Below are 22,627 nucleotides of genomic sequence, written 5' to 3'. Positions count from 1 at the left end.
TGGGCAAACCGGTATTTCCAACAATCACCTGTGCCATGCGATTTATATTTGCTAGAAAGAGAGGAAATCCTGCTTTCTAGAGAATATAAATTGTGTGGAACAACTGTTTCCCCCCACTCGCTGTTCTACTTACCTTTGCAGACTCAGAAAAGGCTTCTTAATCCTCCTTTTTCAGCGCTGCATGGTACTGCTTGTGCTGCACATGCATGCAAAGCACTCGTTTGGCATGCACTGCACATGCATGCATAAAGCAAACTGGTAGCAAAGTGAACTGGTAGCAATCTTCAGAGCATTTCACCCCTGATTGCATCTCTAGAGTAGCTTTTTGCCTTCAATCCAAAGTCCTGCTTCATCCTAAGACTTAAACCACCTTAGAAGTGAAATCATATATAGCAAGCTACAGTCTTATGACCACTTTCTGACAGCAGAAACTTAGTTTATTTCCAAACAATCATAATTAAGATCATGATTGCAGGGTATATAATACAGTTTGGCAAGAAAGATAGTTCCTAAATTTGCACATGACTGCATATTTAATATTGGATTAATTTTGACTTTCTAAAGACAAGTTCGTTTCAACTAAATTTTTATTCTACGACTGCCATCTAGTTCCTGTTATTTAAGTTCTTGCTTTATTTTTCATTAGATCCAGGTAGTGCGGACTTAGGAGTTTAGCCTCAGACCATTGTGCCTTTCTCATAAAATTTCTTATACTTCTTTCTTAATGGTAAACTTAATGACTTAATTTTTTTCTCCAAATGATGTTCGATGATGATGGTGATAATGATGATAGATTTATATCAGCAAACAACCTGAGCTAGAAACTTAGATGAAAGGAATCTAGAGGAAGGAATCTAGAGAAATAACATCAGCATGTGATGTTAATCTGTTTACTTTTTAAGAGGCAAATGAAGTTAGTTTCTAAATAATGTATAAAAGTTTGCCTCTTTCTCAGAGATGGTTTATTTTTACTTTTTTGTTTTGTTTTGAAGCTTAGAATTATAGAAGGGAAGGGCTGGAGGGGTCTTAAGGTCATTTATTACAAAGTTTCTTGGTCCTGACAACTTTAAGATGTGTAGACTTCAATTCCCAGAATCACTCAGCTGACATGTTGCTAAGATTGAGAAACACGGATCTTGTCCAATCATTACATCAACCCCAAGGCCATCCATCCTTCTTTGTTCCATTGTTGACCAGTTTTTACCATTAGGAAAAATTTACCAATGTTCAACCAATTGTATGAATTTTTTTGTTCAATTGTTAAATGAATCCATGGTGTTAATGCGAACCCATTGTTTGCTGTGGGGCCTTTTTGCTGAAAACTGGGCATAAACTTCAGTTTTCAGCCAAAATGTTGTAAACTGTGGTCACGTGACTGCAGAACACTGCAAATAGCCATAAATGTGGGCTGTTGTCCGAAATACAATCATTTGAACTGTGGAAGGAGCCTGGCCATGAAAACTTCGGAACCAGGTTGTAAGTACTTTTTTGCGGGGGGGTCCGTTGTAAGTTCAAATGATTGCTAAGTGACTGCTCATAAGTCAAGGATTACCTGTAAAATGTATCTATAGAGACCCCAGTTACAAAGAAAACTTTCTTACAACTGATAAGGGTGACAAGAAGGGAGAAATTCCCATCCATGTTCCTGGACTCCACATGTTCTCCATAGCAATTCTTAAAATTTGGTGAGTTGTCACAGCTTTGTTGGGTGTGAGCTCATTTAATCAGGCAAAAGAGAAAGTAATAAAGATAAGCTAAAGTAATAAAGAGTAACTTACGTAAAGAATGGAGGGCAACCTCAGTGTTTTTGTCTTCTGATACTTCATCATGGCCATCACAACAATCATTTTGTGGGCATATCCACAACAGCCTCTCAAAATTTGAAATATGTCCTCTAGAGCAAAAAGTTTTGGAGGCTCTTGCTCTCTACATGACACTCTTGGTCAATTTACAATGGAGCCGAGGACTGAAACTCCCCTTAAAATAGTATCTATAGGATGGCCTGCTGTTCAACTCCAGAGGTGAGTAGCAGATTCTGCTAAGGAACAACTGACCAAGAATGACAGGCAGGGAGCACTTTTTCCCCACCTCCTTGGCTAAAATAGATGCTTCAGTGTGTCCGGATGATTGATCATCTCACAACTCTCCCCAGGTATAAGGGACAGAGGAAATAATATTGTGAACAAAAGGAAGAGCAGCTACTAAGACAACAGTCAGATAAAAGAAAGCTGAGCCCAAGTTAAAACTGTAATCTGAAAAATCATCTCAGACAAAACCCTCCCTAGTTCTCATTAAGGTGAAGTGTTAATACCATTTTATAATGCCTTGGTAAGATCACACATGGAATACTGCATCCAGCTTTTATTGCCACGATGTAAAAAAGATATTGAGATTCTAGAAAGAGTGCAGAGAAGAGCAACAAAGATGATTAGGGGACTGGAGGTTAAAACACATAAAGAGTTACAGGAATTGGGTATGTCTAGTTTAATGAAAAGAAGGACTAGGGGGTGACATGATAGCAATCTTCCAATATCTAAGAGGATGCCCCAAAGAAAAGGGGGTCAACCCAGTGGTGGGATTCAGCCAGTTCGCACCACTTCGGGAGAACCGGTTGTTAACTTTCTGAGCAGTGTGGTGAACTGGTTGTTGGAAGAAATCATTAAGGCAGAGAACCGGTTGTTAAATTATTTGAATCCCACCACTGGGTCAACCTATTCTCCAAAGCACCTGAAGGCAGAACAAGAAGCAGTGGATGGAAACTAATCAGAGAACCACCTAGGAGAAATTTCCTGACAGAACGATTAATCAGTGTCATGAATTGCCTCCAGAAGTTGTGAATGCTGCAAATACTAGAAGTTTTTAAGAAGAGTTTAGACAACTATTTGTCTGAAATGGTATAAGGTTTCCTACCTGAGCAGGAGGTTGGACTAGAAGACCTCCAAGGTCCTTTCCACCTCTTGTTATTCTGTAAGATTAAAGTAGGGCAGGGAGGAGGTGCCAAGTGCATTCAGACTTGTAAGACTCTGTTACCATAACTTCAGGATAAAAGTAGCATTGACCTGCATGACTTTTGCTCCCTAGTCTTATCTGTGCTGAAGGGCTAATACCAGGCTACTTTATTCTTCCCTCCTGCCTCTTTCAGATGCTGGCTACACTCCTCATTACCCGCCAGTTCTTGCAGAATATTAAGGAAGTCTCTCAGCCCCACTTATACAGCAAGTTCAAGCGTGGTGACTTCAGTATGCAAAACCTTCGGGAGGTGACCCACACATTCTTCCGCCTGCTGACCCAGAAGTACACATTCACCACTTCATGCGGCACCAACCCTCGGCATCCCAGGCACAATGACTCGCCAGCGGGCCACAGGCCAGAGGTCCATGAGGCTCCAGAGGGGGCCGTCAAGGGGGAGAAGAAATGCCTCAATGGAGGGTGCGGAGTGCCTGAAGAAGAGGACGAGGAGAAGAAGGAATCGGACTCAGAAGATGAGAGCATCATTGACTGTGGGCTGAAGCTGAAAAAAGTGAGCTTTATTGAAAAAGCTGACCGCAAGACAGGGGATCCCAGTTTAGAGGATATGAGTTTCTTGGAAGAAGGTAGTCCCACCATGGTGGAGAAAGGGATGGACCCCTCCTCTGTCTTTGAGCTGTGCGAGGATGATGATGAAAGCGATGAAGCCTCAGAGAGTCCCTTTAAGGCCCTACCCGAAGTTAAGGAGCCAGCTGTTATCATGCGGACTCGGAGGCCACGGGTAGGCAAGAACCTCACAGAAGGCGAGGAAGAAGAAGAGGAGGATGGGTATGAGAATCAAAGACATGCCAGGTCCTCATGGATCGATCCACCAGAGGAGAACTACACCACACAGCTTGCCCAAGCCGAAGTGGAGAGCTGCATGAAAAAATATGAGGTAAGATCCAGATGTGCTCCTCTGACTAGGCAAGCAGGCTATTACCGTGTTTCCCTGCAAACAAGACCCTAGCTTATATTTTTTGCCACCAAAAAAGGCACCAGGTCTTATTTTCAGGGGATGTCTTCCACTGACTCACCTTGCAGCAACAGCCCTGCCCAGCAGGAGCCCGCTGCTGGGCCCCTTCTTCTGCGGCTCTTGTCGCAGCTCGCGCATGTCACCCCTGGCCTCCATTTCACCATCAGAGGCCTTCAGGAAAGGCCTGTGCAGCTGATAACAGAGCTCCGGATCAATCCGGACCTTGTTTCTCAGCTGCAGAGGCTGTTCCTGAAGAACCTCTGACAGCAAAACGCAGGCCGGGTGGGGGAGCGTCAATCCGGACCTCATTTCTCAGCTGCAGAGGCGTTTCCTATAGACCTCTGATAGCAAAACTGAGGCCGGGAGCAAAGCGCACAAGCAGCGGTAAGAAGCCACAGAAGTGGGCTGGCAAGGCAGGTGTTGAGATGTGCGAGGCCTACTGCAACTGTCCAAAGGTAAGTAGTAGGGCAACTTCACCCCCCAATCCCCACCCTAGCTTAATTTTTACCCATGTGCCTCACTCCACCCCATACATCCCAGAGTTGGTGGGGTCTTAACTAGGGCTTACTTTGGAGGTAAGGCACATGTGTAAAAATCAAGCTAGGTCTTATTTTCAGGATAGGTCTTATTTTCGGGAGAACATGGTGTGTTTATTGTGTGTGATTATTGATTAAGTAAGTCTATTTAATTAATTGATATTTGGACCTTTCTTTAAAAAACTATCTCCCACGAAAGACAGTGAGTTCTGAAAGTTCCTTGTGTTTTCTATCTTTGGAGCTTCTTCCTACAAAATAAAACAATGCGGCTTTAGACCCCCCCAGTGCTAAACTTCAGAACAAAAGAAGTTTAGAAAAGAACAAATGAATGAAGGGCTACACGAGTTTTGCAGTTCTTTCTTGCACGTGCACACACAAGATATCCCAACATTTCGATCCTGTCCCAACCCAGGACACTTTTCAAGATTACCAGGAGATGTTCATCCAATTTGGCTACGTGGTCCTTTTCTCGTCGGCTTTCCCCTTGGCTGCAATGTGTGCCCTCATCAACAATATCATTGAAATCCGGAGCGATGCCTTCAAGTTGTGTACGGGGCTCCAACGCCCCTTTGGGCAGCGGGTGGAAAGCATTGGAGAGTGGCAGGTAAGCCTCGCTTTTCCAATTAACCAGCGGTAGGGCTTGCCTTTGTGGGGGTCTCATCACTGGAGGCTTTTTTGGAAGAAATTGGGCAGTCCTTCGTCTGGAATGTTATAAGGTCTCCTGCTTCGTCAGTGGGTTGGACTAAAAGACCTCCAAGGTCCCTTCCAATTCTATTGTTCTGTTCTGTTCTGCTCTGTTCTGACTTTCATGAAGGCAACAGCCCCTCCCTTCTTGGCCGTGGACAAACTGATACAGGGAGTCCACAATTTATGACCATTGGTTTAGCAACAATTTGAAGTTAAAATGGTGGTCACAGTGCACCATTGCAGCCCCCTCCCCCTTGGTAACATAATTCAGACACTTGGCAACCCGCCTGTATTTATAACAACTGCAGGGTTTTTTTTTTAAGCATATGGTGTTTATAGCCAGAAAAGTCTACAATGGTTTTTACCACAGAGTAGTTCCGGCAACCTTATTAGTTCACACATGCATGCTATCTGCAGTGCACCACAGGGGGCAAACTAGCTTTGCACCAGCTGGCTAGCGGCATTCGGAGCTGCAGTGTCCCGGGATCTCATGATCAGCATCTATAATCTTTCCAACTGGTTTCCAATAAGCAAGTCAATGGGGAAATCTGGATTCTCTTAACGGCTGCACCATTTGCTTAACAACACTGGCAAAAAGTCATGACATTCGTGTGCGGTCACGTGATGACTCACTTAATGACATTACCTAGCAACAAGAGTTCTAGTCTGAATTGTGGTATAAATGGAGGTCTACCTGTATTCTGAGGTAGATCGCACCTGATTATGAAAGCTCGATTTAGTTACCTAAAATCCATTGATTGACAGCTCACTGCTCCTCTTCCACAAATTAATGGGTTTTTTTCCTCCCTTTTGGTTAGTTTATTGATTAGCCCTTGGGCCATATCGAAATGCAGAGTTCCAGACGCAAATTATTTCTAAAATCTGTTAAAAAATAATTTAAAAGGGAATTGGATGAAATTGGTGAAAATTTGTTTTTGTTTTTTGTTTTTGTTTACATTTATACCCCGCCCTTCTCCGAAGACTCAGGGCGGCTTACAGTGTATAAGGCAATAGTCTCATTCTATTTGTATATTTTTACAAAGTCAACTTATTGCCCCCCCAACAATCTGGGTCCTCATTTTACCTACCTTATAAAGGATGGAAGGCTGAGTCAACCTTGGGCCGGGCTCGAACCTGCAATAATTGCAGGCTTCGGTGTTCTTAATAACAGGCTATTACCAGCTTGAGCTATCCGGCCTGTAGCTTGTAGCCATTGACGTGTCATGTGACAGTGAGCCCCGTATCTATGTATATTGTATGAAGGACACATCCTTTCGCCTGTCATTCTGTGGTTTCCCTCAGGTTTGCATTTGTTATGCTGTACATTATACAGTTTTTCTTTCCAAGTTGCTAAAAAAGAGAATGATTCTTCTCAAATCAGTCCCTGAAAGAGCTTCATTTTTTTTTAAAAAAAATGCCTTTTTTCATACTTGTGCAGAAAGTGATGGAGGCCATGGGCGTCCTGGCCATTGTGGTGAACTGCTACCTGATTGGCCAGTGTGGGCAGCTGCAGCGTCTTTTTCCATGGCTGAGTCCTGAAGGTGCTATAATCTCTGTGGTGGTGCTAGAGGTAAGAGCCCAATCGGCATCTTCTTCTTTTCCTCTATGGGTAGTCCTTCAATTACAACCATTCATTTAGTGACCGTTTGAAGTTACAACAGAACTGAAAAAAGTGTCTTATGACCGTTTTTCACACTTATGACCATTGCAGCATCCCCATGATCACGTAATCAAAATTCAGACCCTTGGCAACTGACTTAGATTTATGACAGTTGCAGAGATCATTTACTTAACAACCATGTGACCACTTAACAATTGTGGCAAGAGAGATCATAAAATGAGACAAAAGTCACTTAACAACTGTCTTGTTTAGCAGTGGAAATTTTGAGCTCAGTTGTGGTCGTAAGTGGAGACCGACCTGTATTATTTCTTTGGTGGACTTGCCAAACTCTCTTTTCTGTATATTTCATATTCATCCAACTACTGAGAAAGAACAGAGGATAATTAGAAACGTGCTTGATACTTATATTGCGATTACAGTGCAGGGTTTTTGTTTTATTGTTTTTAATAATTGTTTTATTTATTGGTAGTCTATTTTTTTAAAAAGTTTTTTATTGATTTTACTACAACACCACGACACAAACATACATAACACAAACACATAATATGTTCTTTCTTTTTACATGTCAGTTTCGTTCCACATACTTTCTACTTTATATATTCCTCTTTTCCCCCCCTCTTTTATTATCTTTGTCTTTATCGTCCATTTATATCTAGTTTTATTCATTTGCAATATTTTATACATTTGTCACCTTCTCTTCTCCAACATTTATTCATATTTACTTTTTCTATTCTCTAACCAATCGTACCACTTGGTCCATACTTGATAATATTCTGTCTCTTCCTTTTCTTCTATTTCTTCTGTTAATTTAGCCATCTCTGCACAGTCCAGAATTTTCTTGATTATTTCTTCCTCTGTTGGTATCTTTTCATTTTTCCAGAACTGTGCATAGACAATCTTTGTGGCTATAATTATGTGTAAAATCAAATATTGAATTTCTTTACTGTAGGTTCTGCTTAGTATCCCTAGCTTATTATGGTTGTGGTAAGTCACTCAGAATTGCATAAGGTGGGCAGCCGTATAATGCTTTTAAATAAATACATTTCTGGATTAAAGCCAGGAATAACAGTTGCACTTATTTCATTCATCTTAACACTCCAGATTTCAATAATACATAAAACAAAAACTATTAGATAAAAATCCTGGATTCAGAATTGGGAAGAAGGACACCCAGGAGGGCAACAATGCATTCTTGAGAACTAAGAGGCGACTTGCCTAATGGCTAGATTGATATCAGGCCTAAAACCACAAATGACACATGGCAGGCAGTTCTACCAAGCTGACTTCTTTATTGTTTCACACCTATAGACAAAAAAATCTTGCTAGACTGAGGACTCCACAATCTGTATCTGCAATATACTCTGCGAGCCACAGATAGTCCTCGAAGTACGACCACAATTGGGCCCAAAATTTATGTTCCTAAATGAGATGTTTGTTAAGTGAGCTTTGCCCCCATTTTATGACCTTTCTTGCCACAGTTGTTAAGTGAATCACTGCAATTGTTGAGTTACGAACACGGCTGTTCAATGAATATGGCTTCCCCATTGACTTTGCAAGTCAGAAGGTCATCCTATGATCCTGGGAGATTGCAATAATTATAAATATGAATTAGTTGCCAAGCGTCTGAATTTTCATCATGTGACCATGGGGATGCTGCAATGGCCATGTGAAAAATGGTCATAACTCGCTTTTTTTTTAATGCTGTTGTAACTTGGAAAGGTCACTAAACAAACTGTTGTAAGTTGAGGGCTGTCTGTATTAGGGAGAGGCTTTCTTCATCCTCTTTCTCTTACGCTTAATATTGCCTCTTATTCCTCTGGAGCAGCGGTTACCAACTGCTGGTCCATGGACCACTGGTGGCCCACGAGAAAAGTTTGATGGTCTGAAGAAAAATTATTTGTATTTTTAATATTGCATTAAATCAGGGGTCCTCAAACTACGGCCCCTGGGATGGATACATTCAATGAACGTTTGTGTTGCTGCAGAGAGTCTCCCCCTTCAGGGTCTTTTTGTGTGGGTCAGAGTGGGGCAGAAATTCTGACTTGGGATCTGCTTCAGCCTCCTGGTACGGGGCTTTGGGTGAAGGCTGGAGGGAAGTGCCACCAGTAGCGAAGAGCCGGAGGACCTTGTTCCAGTGGGACTGTATCATGGCCTGGAGCTGGCTGACCATCTCAGCCTGCTGAACCTCCAGGCACAGATACCTGGGCTTGTACTCCTGTAGGTCTCCCCTCTACTTGGAAAACCTATGCTCATAGTCCTCAGTGAGGCACTTTTGCTGAGCCTCCTTCTCGGTCAGATCCAATTTGAACTGAGCTGTTTGGCCAACTCTTTCTTGTGGTGGCTGCTTAGCTCCAACAACTGCTTCTTGTTGGGGCCCGAAGGAGCTGGGGCGGGGAGGTGAGGACCTGGCCACACCCACCCAGTCACATGACCACCTAGCCACGCCCGAGGTGGTCATTAGGCAGATCATATTAGTGGTCCGTGGGATTTAAAATTATGAACAGTGGTCCTTGAGGTCTGAAAGGTTGGTGACCCCTGCTGTGGAGTGTAGCCCCTCCCTCCTGGGAATCCATCTCCTTACTGTGGTCCATTGCGAGAGCCCCAGAGACATCCTGACCCCAGGCCTGGCAACTGAGCCAGGACTTAGGAGAAAACTTGGAAAGTGGGAGTTGAATGTATCTTTGGGAATACTTTGGGCACATCATGCAAAGACAAGTCATTGGCAAAGATCCTGATGTCTGGAAACATTGAAGGCAATGGAAAAAAGCCAAGAGAAGACCGCAAGATTAAATAACATCATTGGTGACTCATCTCAGAAGACCTCAAAGTCTAATGACTACTGAACAGCCCTGGTGAAGTGACATCTGTTACATCGGGAGGACTTAGAAGCAACTGAATAACAATCTGTTTCCTGTCACAGAACTAAACATTATGCCCAGATCTGAGTTTAGCAGTCTCACTTTGAGTTAGTATAAGATCTCAAATGATAACACTGAAAAGATACCAGATGTTAATTAAATGTAAAAGAGTCCAAGACCTCGCAGGTCTGAGACTTTGCAAAACTGGCAAAATTTCAGCCCATTAAAAATTACAAACATAATTTTTCATTGAAGCAATTTTGGGGGATGTAGACCCTTCTCTGGTTACAAGTGTAACAGAGGCTGTGGAGTCTGCAGGTAAAATCTGATGACCTTTTGTCATAAGAGCCCATGCATTTTTATTATTTCCTGTAGCTCATTTTGCTATGTAAGTTTCCATATATATATATAAAAGGTAAAGGTTCCCCTCGCACATACGTGCTAGTCGTTGCCGACTCTAGGGGGCGGTGCTCATCTCCGTTTCAAAGCCGAAGAGCCAGCGCTATCCGAAGACGTCTCCGTGGTCATGTGGCCGGCATGACTTAACACCAAAGGCTCACAGAACACTGTTACCTTCCCACCAAAGGTGGTCCCTATTTTTTCTACTTGCATTTTTACGTGCTTTCGAAACTGCTAGGTTGGCAGAAGCTGGGACCAGTAACGGGAGTTCACCCTGTTACATGGCAGCACTAGGGATTCGAACCGCTGAGCTGCCGACCTTTCGATCGACAAGCTCAATGTCCTAGCCCCTGAGCCACCACGTCATATATATATAAATTTGTTTTCTGAGGTTTTCACGGGTGTTTGTATGTAGGTCTTTGGTTGTTCGGGTTTTCTCCCGTGTAAAATTGGAAGTGTCTTGGCGACGTTTCGACGAAGTCTCATTCGTCATCTTCAGGCTTCAGCTTCGTGCTTCTTCGTGCTACACAAATGAGGTTAAAAGTTTTAAAAAAATACCCTCTCTTAGGATGGAACAAATATCTCGATTCTAGTTTGATAACAGTATCTTAAAAAAACACATTTCTTCTGATAGAACCTGTTTATTGGTGTTCTGTGTTGTTGTTGTGTGTGTAAACACAACTTGCTTTCTGCCCTTTTCTCTCCACTCCACTACCAGACTAGCAGGGGTGGGCTTCAAAAATGTTAGCAAGGGGTTTGCTGGCCGGTTGCTAGGTGGGCGTGGCCTACTCAGCCTCCTGCATCACGGCGGGGGGTGTTTTTGCCCTCACCGGGCTCTGGAGGTTTTCCACAAGCCTCCAGGAGGGCGAAAATGGCCTCCCCAAACTCTGGAGGTGCTCTGGAGGCCCTTCCTGAACTTCCGGTAGGCCTGTTTTTCACCCTCTCCGAGCTTCCGCGCACACCCTGCACTTACCTGCATCCAAAACAGGCTGTGTGGGGACTCCTAGGAGGGGTGGGGTGGGCAGGGCCAGCAAGGAATGCAATTTGGGGGGTCTCCAAACTGCACAGAATCTTAGCTAGAGGTTCTCCCGAACTCCTGCGAACCCTTAGCAGCCTATCCCTGCAGCCTACGTAATCAGCTCCAGAGGAAGGCTAAACCTCCTTTATTGAGATTGACCATTATAGCAGAATTTTGCAAATCTGATATAGGTACTATACGTCTCTCCCTTTCTTATACTCCTGTGAATTAGGGAAGTGTCCGAGCCTGTTCTAAATATGATCTGTTTGTGCTGGACTTTCTATACATATTTGTATATAAACCAACCCTCACAGTTTTAACCAAAATACAATGAAAAATATACCATCTGTAGATAAGCCAGTGATAAAGATGAAAACATACATACATGTTTAAAGTTGGCTTATTCATGGGTGGCACATTTTTGTTCATAATATTTTGGTTAAAAATATGAGGGCCAGGTTACCCACAGATGAACTTTTAATCATAATTACATATGGAATACAGAGATACACAGGTACTTTTTAAAAAATTACAGTATATACCGGTAGTTGTGAATAAGTCCATCCCTGGATAAGCTGAACCCAATTTTGGGGATGTATTTTAGCAGCTAAAATTCTATCTACAAGTGTCTATGATAAGTTATGTTTCACCCCTTGCCATTTGGGTGACAGACCTTGTCTAGCCTAAGGAGGACTAAGGGTGACATGACAGCAGTGTTCCAATATTTGAGGGGCTGCCACAAGAAGAGGGAGGGTCAGCCTATTTTCCAAAACACCTGAAGGCAGAACCAGAAGAAGCAATGGATGGAAACTGATCAAGGAGAGAAGCAACCTGGAAATATGGAGAAACTTCCTAAGAGTGAGAACAACAAACCAGTAGAACAGCTTACCTTCAGAAATTGTGGGTGCTCCATTCCTGGAGGTTCTTAAGAAGAGACTGGACGGCCACTTGTCTGGAATGGTATAGGGTCTCCTGCTTGAGCAGGGAGTTGAACTAGAAGACCTCCTCTTCCCTATTCTGTTATTCTGCATCTCTGTCAAAGTCATCTTCCTTTACTCTTTACAGCCTGTCTCTCTTCTCTCCATAGCATTTTGCCCTTTTGCTCAAATATGTCATCCAAGTTGCAATTCCTGATATCCCGGCCTGGGTTGCAGAAGAGATGGCCAAGCTTGAATACCAGAGGCGGGAAGCCTTTAAGGTGAGTTTCACAAGAGAGATGCACAACATGGAGCTCTCTCTCTCTTTTTTTAATACAGGTAATCCTCAGTTTACAACCATTCATTTAGTGCCCATTCCAAGTTACAATTGAAAGAAGTGACTTATGACCCGTTTACACACACAGCCAGTACTTACGACAGTTGTAGTGTCCCAGGATCATGTGATCACCATTTGTAACCTCCCCAGCTGGCTTCTGACCAAACAGAGTCAATGGGGGAAGCTTAATAACCACGTTTCACTTAAGGCTGCAATGATTGGCTTAAGAGCTATGGCAAAAAAAAGTTGTAAAATGGGACACAACTCACTTACCGTATTTTTCGGAGTATAACACACACCAGAGTATAAGACACACCTTAGTTTTGGGGTAGGAAAATAAGAAAAAAACTGATTGGCAGGTAGATTGGCCTCCTGGAATACCCCCAATCAGCTATTTCCAGAGGTGAATTTTAGCAACAGGTTCCTTGGTTGTGACCTCTGTGCCTTGCTTTTTTTTTTTTTTTTTGCTTTTTTTTCTGCCTCTGAAACTTCTGAAACTCTGTTTCAGAAAAAAACTTTTTTCTGGCTCTGAAAGCCTCTGAAACAGCTTCAGAAAAAAAGCCTTTGAAGTTCTGTTTGGGGGCTTCTTTTCTGAAGCTTCATTTCTGATGCTTTTTTCAGCCTCCGAAATCTCCGTTTGAGAAGCTGGGAGGGGCTACATTTGGAGTATAAAACGCACCCAGATTTTCACCCTCTTTTTTTGGGGGAAAAGTTGCATCTTATACTCTCAGAAATATGGTAACTGACTAGCTTAGCAATAGAAATTTTGGGTTCATGTCTGGTCATAAGTCAAGCAGTATCTGTAAACACGCACTAGCTCACCATTATGTGACTTGCAAGCTTAATTCCAGCCTATCTTACAAGGTCAGGCTAAGCTCAGTTTTTTTAGAGCTTTCATATTGCATTTAATGCAAAGTGTTGCTGTCCCACCTCAACAGGGACTTCCGATCAAGAAAACTCCATCCTCTGGAGCAGCATCCCATAGTAATATGAGAGCATATGCACCAAGACAAATTCCTTGTGTGTCCAATCACACTTGGACAATAAAACATTCTGTTCTGTTCTGTTCTGTTCTATTCGGGCTGCCCTCTCTCTGAAAACCTAGATTTAGCCCCAGATCTGGGGTTTGTCTAGGATCCCTATTTGACTTTTGTCATCCGTAAGATTATTTTGGTCTGGGCTGCCCATTTGGTTTAAGTTTTTTTAAGCTGTTTCGTTACGGTTTTTCAAGTCCAGGTAATCCTCGACCTACAGCCACAATGGAATCCAAAATTCCTGTTGCTAAGTGAGACAATTGTTAAGTGAGTTTTGCCCCATTTTACGACCTTTCTTGCCACAGTTCTTAAGTGAATCACTGCAGTTGTTGAGTTACTAACACGGTTGTTAAATGAATCCGGCTTCCCCATTGACTTTGCATGGCAGAAAGTCACAACAGGGGCACCGCAACCGTCATAAATATGAACCGGTTGCCAAGCGTCTTGAGTTTTGATCATGTGACCAGAGGGATGCCGCAACGGTTTTAAGTATGAAAAACGATCACAAGTCAGTTTTTTCCGTGCCATTGTAACTTCAAACGGTCACTAAATGAACTGTTGTAAATAAAGGATTACCTTACGATAAATTCAAAGAAATAAATAATAATAAAAAGCTACATTCTTGGAAAGAAATCTAGATTTATTGAAAGGGGGAAAATAGTTATTTTAAAAAAAATCCTGGAAATGTGTACTTAAGCCTCCATTTACCACTGAGTAGGCTACGATCCTTTTGATCTTCTTTTAAATTGACTCGATCCAAAGGGATATTTTTCCTCACAATTGTCATAAATGAAAAGAATCTCTTCCAGCCCTGTAGTATTTTGCAACTAGCTGTTCTCACTCCCCAATAATTCCATTTACTTATTTTCAAATTACCCATCACTACGCTTGATTTAAGAATATGACCTTTAAAAACAATTCAAGCAGCAAAATATGGAGCATAATGGCAGCTTATAGGATGCTATAAGCACGCTATTTTTCACGCTATTTTTCAGAGCGTGTGTCTCTGCCCCACCTGATCATCTTTAAGTATGATAGTTCATTAAAGGTAATCCTTAACAACAACAACAGAGTTAGAAGGGACCTTGGAGATCTTCTAATCCAACCCCCTGCCCAGGCAGGAAACCCTACACCACTTCAGACAAATGGTTATCCAACATTTTCTTAAAAGTTTCCAGTGTTGGAGCATTCACAACTTCTTGCAGGCAAGTTGTTCCACTTATTAATTGTTCTAACTGTCGGAAATTTCTCCTTAGTTCTAAGTTGCTTCTCTCCTTGATTACTTTCCACCCATTGCTTCTTGTCTTGTCCTCAGGTGCTTTGGAGAATAGCTTGACTCCCTCTTCTTTGTGGCAGCCCCTGAGATATTGGAACACTGCTATCATGTCTCCTCATGTCCTTCTTTTCATTAAACTAGACATACCGAGTTCCTGCAACCGTTCTTCATATTTTTTAGCCTCCAGTCCCCTGATTATCTTTGTTGCTCTTCTCTGCACTCTTTCTAGAGTCCTTGATGTACAACAGTTCATTTAGTGACCATTTGAAACTGAAAAAAGTAACATGACCATTTTTCACACTTACGACCATTGTAGCATCCCCATGGTCATGTGATCAAAATTCAGATGCTTGGCAAATGACTCCTTATTTATGATGGTTACAGTGTCTTGGGGTTATGTGATCACTTTTTGTGGCCTTCTGACAAACAAAGTCAATGGAGAAGCCAGCTTCACTTAACAACCGTGTTACTAATTTAACAAGTGCAGTGATTGCCACAACTGTGGCAAGAAAGGTCATAAAATGGGGGGGAAATTCACTTAACAACTGTCTCGCTTAGCAAACAGAACTTTGGGGCTCAATTGTCGTCATAAGTCGAGGACTGTACATAGTCCTCGACTTATAACCAAAATTGAGTCCAAAATTTCTTGGTTAAGCACGGGTTAAATCAAGAAATTGTGTCTTGGTTAAGCATTGGTTAAGTTAATTTTGCCCCATTTTACAACTTTTCTTGTCACAGTTGTTAAGTGAGTCACTGCACTTGTTAAGTCAGTAACATGGTTGTTAAGTGAATCTGGCTTCCCCATTGACTTGCTTGTCAGAAGGTTGCAAAACAGGATCACGTGACCCCAGGACACTGCAACCGTCATAAATGTAAGTTAGTTGTCAAGCATCTGAATCTTGATCATGTGACCATAGGGATGCCACGCTGATTGTAAGCACGAAAAGTTGTCATAAGTCACCTGTATCAGTGCCATCATAACTTTGAATTTTGTTTGTTTGTTTTTGTTTGTTTACATTTATACCCCGCCCTTCTCCGAAGACTCAGGGCGGCTTACAGTGTGTAAGGCAATAGTCTCATTCTATTTGTATATTTTTTACAAAGTCAACTTATTGCCCCCCCAACAATCTGGGTCCTCATTTTACCTACCTTATAAAGGATGGAAGGCTGAGTCAACCTTGGGCCGGGCTCGAACCTGCAATAATTGCAGGCTTCGGTGTTCTTAATAACAGGCTATTACCAGCTTGAGCTATCCGGCCCTAATGGTCACTAAACGAACGGCTGTAAGTCGAGGACTACCTGTATTAAAAAAATAAAGGTGATAGAGCTTTATGCCCATGATTTTACCATCCTTGGTGGCGCAGTGGTTAGAATGCAGTATTGCGGGCTACTTCTGCTGCCTGCCGGCTGCCTGCAGTTTGGCAGTTCAAATCCCACCAGGCTCAAGGTTGACCAGGCCTTCCATCCTTCTGAGGTGGGTAAAATGAGGACCCAGACTGTTGGGGGAAATATGCTGACTCTAAAACTGCTTAGAGCAGGGGTCTCCAACCTTGGTCCCTTTAAGACTTGTGGACTTCAATTCCCAGAGTCCCTGAGCCAGCAAAGCTGGCTGAGGAACTCTGGAAGTTGAAGTCCACAAGTCTTAAAGGGACCAAGGTTGGAGGCCCCTGGCTTAGAGAGGGCTGTAAAGCACTGTGAAGCGGTATATAAGTCTAAGTGCTATTGCTATGTGTGCGAAAGGGGAGAAAGGGGAAGCTGTGGGAGGCTGCAATAAAAGTAAGATAATTAATGCTTGTGTCATTCTTCCTCCCCAGAAGCACGAGCGACAGGCCCAGCACCATTTCCAACAACAGCAGCGTCGTAAACGGGAGGAAGAGGAGCGTCAGCGCCACGCCGAATATCATGCCCGGAAAGAACGTGAGAGCAGCCGGGAGGAAGGCAAGGCTAACGGTGGCGGGCAGGATCCTGGACACGAGAAGAGTCAGCCCAAAGGGAAGGGTTCAGGAGGGTCAAGCCACGGATCTGAGAAACCCAAACGGCCCAGCTCCCTCCTGGCCACCAACAACGTCATGAAGCTCAAGCAGATCATCCCTCTGCAGGGCAAGTTTTTATCAGGGAGCACGGGGGCAGCTGGCACTGGGACGGCCCGTTCACCCCAGTCCCCCACTAGTACTGATAACAAACTACCTGGGTTCCTTAGTTTCAAGTTCCTTAAGTCCCCAGAGACAAAACGGGAAGCCAACACTGAAAAGGTGCAGTCACCCACTAAGCCTTTCAACCCCAGCAAACTGTTCAACTTCAGCAAATCCGAAGGGGGCAACGGGGCATCGTCCCTGCCACGTCCCGGCCCTTCGGCAGATGCCGGCGAAAAGCCTTTGGCCGGCAGATCACATCTCAACGGGTTGTCAGATGAGGAAGTGTCTGAGGACCTGGAGATCCGAACAATGGTGGAGGAGGAGGGGCCGAGCCACAAACTGTAACCAAGAGGTTAGGGTGTGAGAGCTGGGAAGAGGGAGGAAGGCGTGGGTTGCTAGTTGGTTCCTCAAGCAGAATTGGGGCAGCCTCTGCGTTGAGTTGGGAGAGGTCTGCTGAGTCTATGAACCCTTTTTTCCAAGCAACTTCAAGGCAAACCTTGCTGAGATGTTCACCTGGAAAAAGAAAGTTGAAGATGGTTCCAGGGAGGTTTTGATGGCTTTGACCTGGAGACTCCGTTCTGATATTGGTGGTTATTGATCTAAGTCAGATTTTAAACCGAGAACTCCCAAGAATAAAGAAAGCATTGCAAGTTAGAAGTGAAGGATACGAAGCGGAAGGTAGAGGGGACTTCCACTAACCTTTAACAGGTCATGTTACATGTCTTTTCCCCCTTATTTTATCAGAGCTCGGGCCAGGAAAGCATCCTAGCTCAAACTGATTTTCTAAATTTTAACCCACGTAATTCCCAGATGCTTCTCCGTCTTTAACACGGATGGACAAGACTGCAAAAAAGTTGGCGCAATTTCTTGTTTTAAGAAGTCACAACCTTTTGAAAATGTCATTCATCTTTGTTGGAGTCTTTTGACTTTTCCTCCAGAGTTTTGCTTAGGGAGACCCCCCTCAGGTATTTAGATAGAATTTCAGCCATAGCTAGTGTAGCCTTTTTCCTGGATGTAAATATTTCGAAGAGAGCCACAAATACTAGAATCGGATGGGAGGAAGCTTTGCATTACTTTCCCCTCCTTCCATTTAAATCATAGATGATCCCCACGCAACCCCATTTCTGCTTGAAGAACAGCCTCATGTGGCAGCAAAGCACAGGATTTTCAGGAGGCTGGAAGGGAACGGGGAAGGTTGGAACCATTGTCCATGCATGATTGACATCTCTTGCACTAAAACTGAAAAAAAAAACCACGGTGACTTTCACATTTCTGAGACAGTCGATCAAAGAAAAAGAATTGAGACAAATAGCATTAAGAGTTCTCGGAACAAAGATCTACCACCTATTTTCCTTCTACAAACTTAGTAATAAAGAAAACAAGAAATAAAGGGATGGCGGGGGGGATAAAATCTAATTTGGGAGACACTATTATTAAATTATTATTAATTTATTTTGCAATAAGGACCTTGACCTGTGACAGGCTGCGGCAAGGAAATTTTTCTCAACTTGCTGCTTAATGGGGAAAACAGATACAGGTAGCCCTCAACTTACAATCACAATTGGGATTTGAAGTTCCATCGCTAAGAGATATGATCATTAAGTGAGCCGTGCCCCATTTTATCACCTTTTGCCATGGTCATCAAGGAAATCACACAACTATTAAGTGAATCTGGCTCCCCCCCCCTTAACTTTGCTTGTTGGTAATCCTCTGGGAAGGTCACTAATGATGATCACATAAATCTTGTGGGACACAGCAACTGTCGTTAAGTAGATGCTCCTTGCCAAGCGCACAAGTGACTACAAGGCTGCTACAACAGCCCTAAGTGCAATGGCTGGTCACAAGTCACTTTTTTCAGTGCCATAATTTTGAACAGTTGTTAAACGAATGGTCGTAAATCAAGGATTACCTGTAAATTGAGCTAATTTCTTAATGACTTCATTGAGAAATCCATGCAGTTGGCCTTGCCAGAATATGGAAGAGTTTGCTACAGCTGCTGTTGCTGCCCTCTGAAATACTTCTTTCAGATTCCGCGTCCAACTTGCACACCAGGGATTTCCTGGTCATGTCTTTACCAGTATTAACCATATTAACCAGTTCAGCCCTGCTTGGCTTTTTAAATATTCAGGTCCACCCACTTGCTGAGTTGAAAGGGAAGAGTTTGAGCAAAAAGATAGAAAATCCAGAATGCATATTGAAATAAATAGGAGGAGGTGAGGGAGAATGGAATTTTCTCATTAATCTGCCCCTATAGTTATCACCTTCAGGACTGTTCTAACACTTTGGAAATGGGGTGGATGGAACATTATTTTTTTTTAATCAGGCAGTGTCTATTTGTACTTTTGCCTTGTGGCCTAAATTTCTCACAATTGGTCTGGATAGGTAGGAAAGGGGAGAAAATCTTCCTTTAATCTGGTAGCGGCTTTTAATATGCAAATCACTAAGACCTGCTGCGGCCTTTTTTTTTTTTTGGGTTCCTTAAAAAAAAAAGCAATTGAACCCCCAGCCAAAAAAAAAAAAAAAATAGCAGCGTCCCTTGATTTCCAGCTTTGCAGAATCTCTGAACGTAGTTTTGTTAGCAGGAAGGCTGTTGCTGAGAGCAGGCATGGCCTCTGCCATCCCCATCCCACCCCACTCCACCCAACTTAAGTGAGCAGGAAGCGGCAATCTTAGCACCACAGATCTACGGACGCAGCATCTCAAGCTTTTGTCGGCTTCCCCAAATTTAAAGGAAAACTGCTTTGTCTTTTCTTTACTAGTCCAAAGGAGTCGGTCGCTTTGCAGGATGGAAAAGAAGTGACTCTCTAAAGGAAGGATTTCTCTTTGTCTTCTATACACAACCCCGTCCTTCTCCGGAGCAATTTGCCATCACCGCAATACATAACTGACTGCTAAATACATTTGCTCCTCACAAGCCATTGCAGTGATCAGGTTGGAGAGGGATTTCCAACAGGTGCTGGTCACCTTTCCAGCCTGTTTCTGAAAAAAGCCCCTCAGAGGATTTTCGACTACTAAATCCTCCCAAGGGAAAAAGGGAGGGGACCCCCAATAAGTGAGCTTTGATTCTCTCCTCCGAATCACTCCTTTGCCAGATGGTGAAGCCAAGTGCTGGCCTAGCTGTATTTTCACTCACAATGCCAAAAAAAGAGGACTGACCTGCATGGCTTTGATGCTCAAAGCTTTCTCTCTCTCTCTCTCTCTTTTTTTTTTTGCGGTGGCATCACTTTCAAGCTGTTTCGCAAGAGCAATAACACAACGCTAGCAGCTACCAAGTCCATTGCTGGATGCCAGCTCCATTTGATGAGTGCCAAGGAAATAACCAGGAGAGAAAGACTGGTATGCTGGCTTGGACTCGTCCGGGACACATGTGGGTTTTTCAACATGGCTCTTCTGTCTTCTATCAAGTTGGCAGAAGAGAACCTCACTCGCAGCCCTTAGCTGTGACACCAAGGAGTAGTCTCTTCTCTTGGTGGACTTAATCTGCCTGCGTTTCATTCCCTGGCTAAAACGGGCCACTTTCATTCTGCTGAATGGTTGGAGGACTAGATGTCATCCGAATAGTCAATCCATTCTCCTGCTTCTTCATTGCCTAACCACAGGAATGCGTTTTCCCCAGTGACCCGGCCAGCGTTCATTCATATTTGCCATGTCTAGCCAACCAAAGCTTAGCAAAACGGGGGCAGAAAGGCATGATTTGAACGCACCAAGGACCCTCCCAAGCCAGGTGGGATTTTTTTGAGGTGGGCAGGAAGGCTCCCTTCTCTTCCTCCTCTCGCACCCTTCCAGTTCTGCAGCACCCAAGGCCCAACTCCAATATTGATCTCAGAGTACCTACAAAAAGCACTGGTCTCTTTAATGTCTTACTCTTCTGAGCAATTCACTGTACCAGAGGGGATTTTTTTGTTTTGTTTTTTAAACATGAGGAAAGCAGAGGGGACTATTTTTTTTAATTTATTGATTTGCTGCATTCTAATTTATTTCTGTGACTTGAGCAAGGAGGGTGGGAGAATCTCAATTTCTTTTTAAGTTATTTTTGTCATATTTTTGTAAATTTGGCAGAAATGCAATAAAATTATATTTCAACAAAAGGAATAAAAGTCGGGTAGGGCGGGGCAGACACCAGCAGCTCCTTCGGCATTTATTTACACAAGGTCCTGACTGATAACTTTTGCTACACTCAAGAGGATACATTATATGGAGGTTGAGGGTCTCATTTAATTTATATGTCGCCCATCTCACTACCCAAGCGACTCTGGGTGGCTAATCTGAAACCTATCAGATTAGCCACCCAGCTAATTTGATTTATTCAGCATATCCCCATATATTGAATATTATATAAATTGTGACTATACAAGGGCCATTGGCTTTTGGCTGGTCCACAGAAAATGCTGTGCCAAATTCGAGCCACATTATCACTTAGTGGTGTGTAAAAGCAACCACTGCCTTAAAGTTCTACTTTTTAAGGCAATATTAAGGCTTCAAGGAGGCTTTAAAAATAAGTTTCCTGAAATTTAATTGGATTGTGTGCGTGCAGAGTATTAGAATGTGTATACGTGTGAATCAGATGTGTATATATATATATACACATCTGCCTGGAGTAGTCCTTGCAGTTTTCTTGGTAATATTTTTCAGAAGTGATTTGCTATTGTCTCCTTTTTAAGGCTATGTGTTAGGCCCCAAGATCACACCAGTTCTCTTTGTGCTTAAGGTGGCATGACAAGAGCCTCCCATTTTTCAGCCTAAAGTCCTTAGCCTCTGCACCAAACTGGCTCTTTTAGAAATATAACCATGTGTTAATTCCGTGTTGCTGGAGTTACACTTTGCAACTGCTTAAAATAGCCTTTGGTGACCCTGATCCAGCTAAAAGCAATCTGGCTTCATATCTTGTGCTAAGCAAGGGATTTTTTTTAGGGTACATTTTGAACTTTGAGAATATGGCACGTGTTCTCACAAAATCACTTTGGGGAAGAGGCTGCCTGCTCACAAAATGGTGGACATGGGGGATGTCCTTCATGCAAATGCAATTTGCCATCTTTTCTGCTAGGCAGCAAGCCTATCGCTCAGTTCCTTAATTAAAGGGTCTCCTAAAAATTGTCCAGTGACCCATGGAGTTTTATGGGTTCTATGAAAGGCATTAGGTGTACACAGATAATCCTAGAGTTAACACCATGAATCATTACGTTAAAATACAGCCAGATTTTAGGTCTCAACTGCAACAATTCTTGGCAGTCACTAATTTTTGCTATAATCTAGTTATCTCTGTTTGCAGCCCTGATTCAGCAGTCCTATCTTAGGTATTAGAGATTTGTCAGATCTTGGGAGCCACAGACAGAAATCTATTCATCATTTTGATTATATTCTATCAAACTCAACATTTGATAGACTTCAACATTTGATAGACCTCAACATTTGTGGACTTCAACTCCCAGAATTCCTAAGCCAGCCCTGGCTCAGGAATGCTAGGAATTGAAGTCCACAAGTCGTAAAAGGGCCGACTTTTAGCAATGACACAGAGAAATCTTCCAGAATGGTCTGCCCTAAAACTGACCCTTCATATCTTTATTCATTCATTTGGGTTCACTTTACGTAAAAAATCCATTCGTATTTAACAGACACCTGGGTTTAGCTGACCCCCTCTTTCCTTCCATTAATCTACGCAGCTATAGCAACCTGGTTCATGTATTTTGTTGAATCAAAACCAAACCACTCATATTATGGTTTATAGATTGCCCTGCCAAATGGAAGCTAAAAGAATTTCACAAGGTGAAATTAATGCACAACAATCAAGCAAGAAAGCGAAGCCATGAGCTGCCTGCCATCCCAAATC

At 43.0% G+C, this 22,627-nt stretch overlaps 1 protein-coding gene across 7 annotated transcripts in view; it reads left to right on the top strand.

The window, feature by feature from the left end:
* ANO8 (anoctamin 8) overlaps positions 1–22,210 on the top strand; it is an 87,999-nt gene extending 65,789 nt beyond the window's left edge. For 3 of the 7 annotated variants that reach the window (XM_058163286.1, XM_058163284.1, XM_058163288.1), the window contains 5 exons: positions 3,143–3,904; positions 4,931–5,122; positions 6,644–6,775; positions 12,189–12,299; positions 16,480–22,209. In XM_058163286.1, coding sequence (XP_058019269.1) covers positions 3,143–3,904; positions 4,931–5,122; positions 6,644–6,775; positions 12,189–12,299; positions 16,480–17,145 — 1,863 coding nt within the window. In that variant the 3' untranslated portion in view covers positions 17,146–22,209. Of the gene's footprint in view, positions 1–3,142; positions 3,905–4,930; positions 5,123–6,643; positions 6,776–12,188; positions 12,300–16,479 lie in introns of all 7 variants that reach the window. The other 4 variants (XM_058163290.1, XM_058163285.1, XM_058163289.1 and 1 more) reach the window with 4 other exon arrangements.
* The last annotated feature ends 417 nt before the right edge of the window (positions 22,211–22,627 follow it).

Source organism: Ahaetulla prasina, chromosome 1 (assembly GCF_028640845.1).
Source record: "Ahaetulla prasina isolate Xishuangbanna chromosome 1, ASM2864084v1, whole genome shotgun sequence".
Lineage (NCBI taxonomy): Eukaryota > Metazoa > Chordata > Lepidosauria > Squamata > Colubridae > Ahaetulla > Ahaetulla prasina.
Note: the sequence above shows the minus strand (reverse complement) of the source record. Positions and strands in the feature narration are given on the sequence as shown.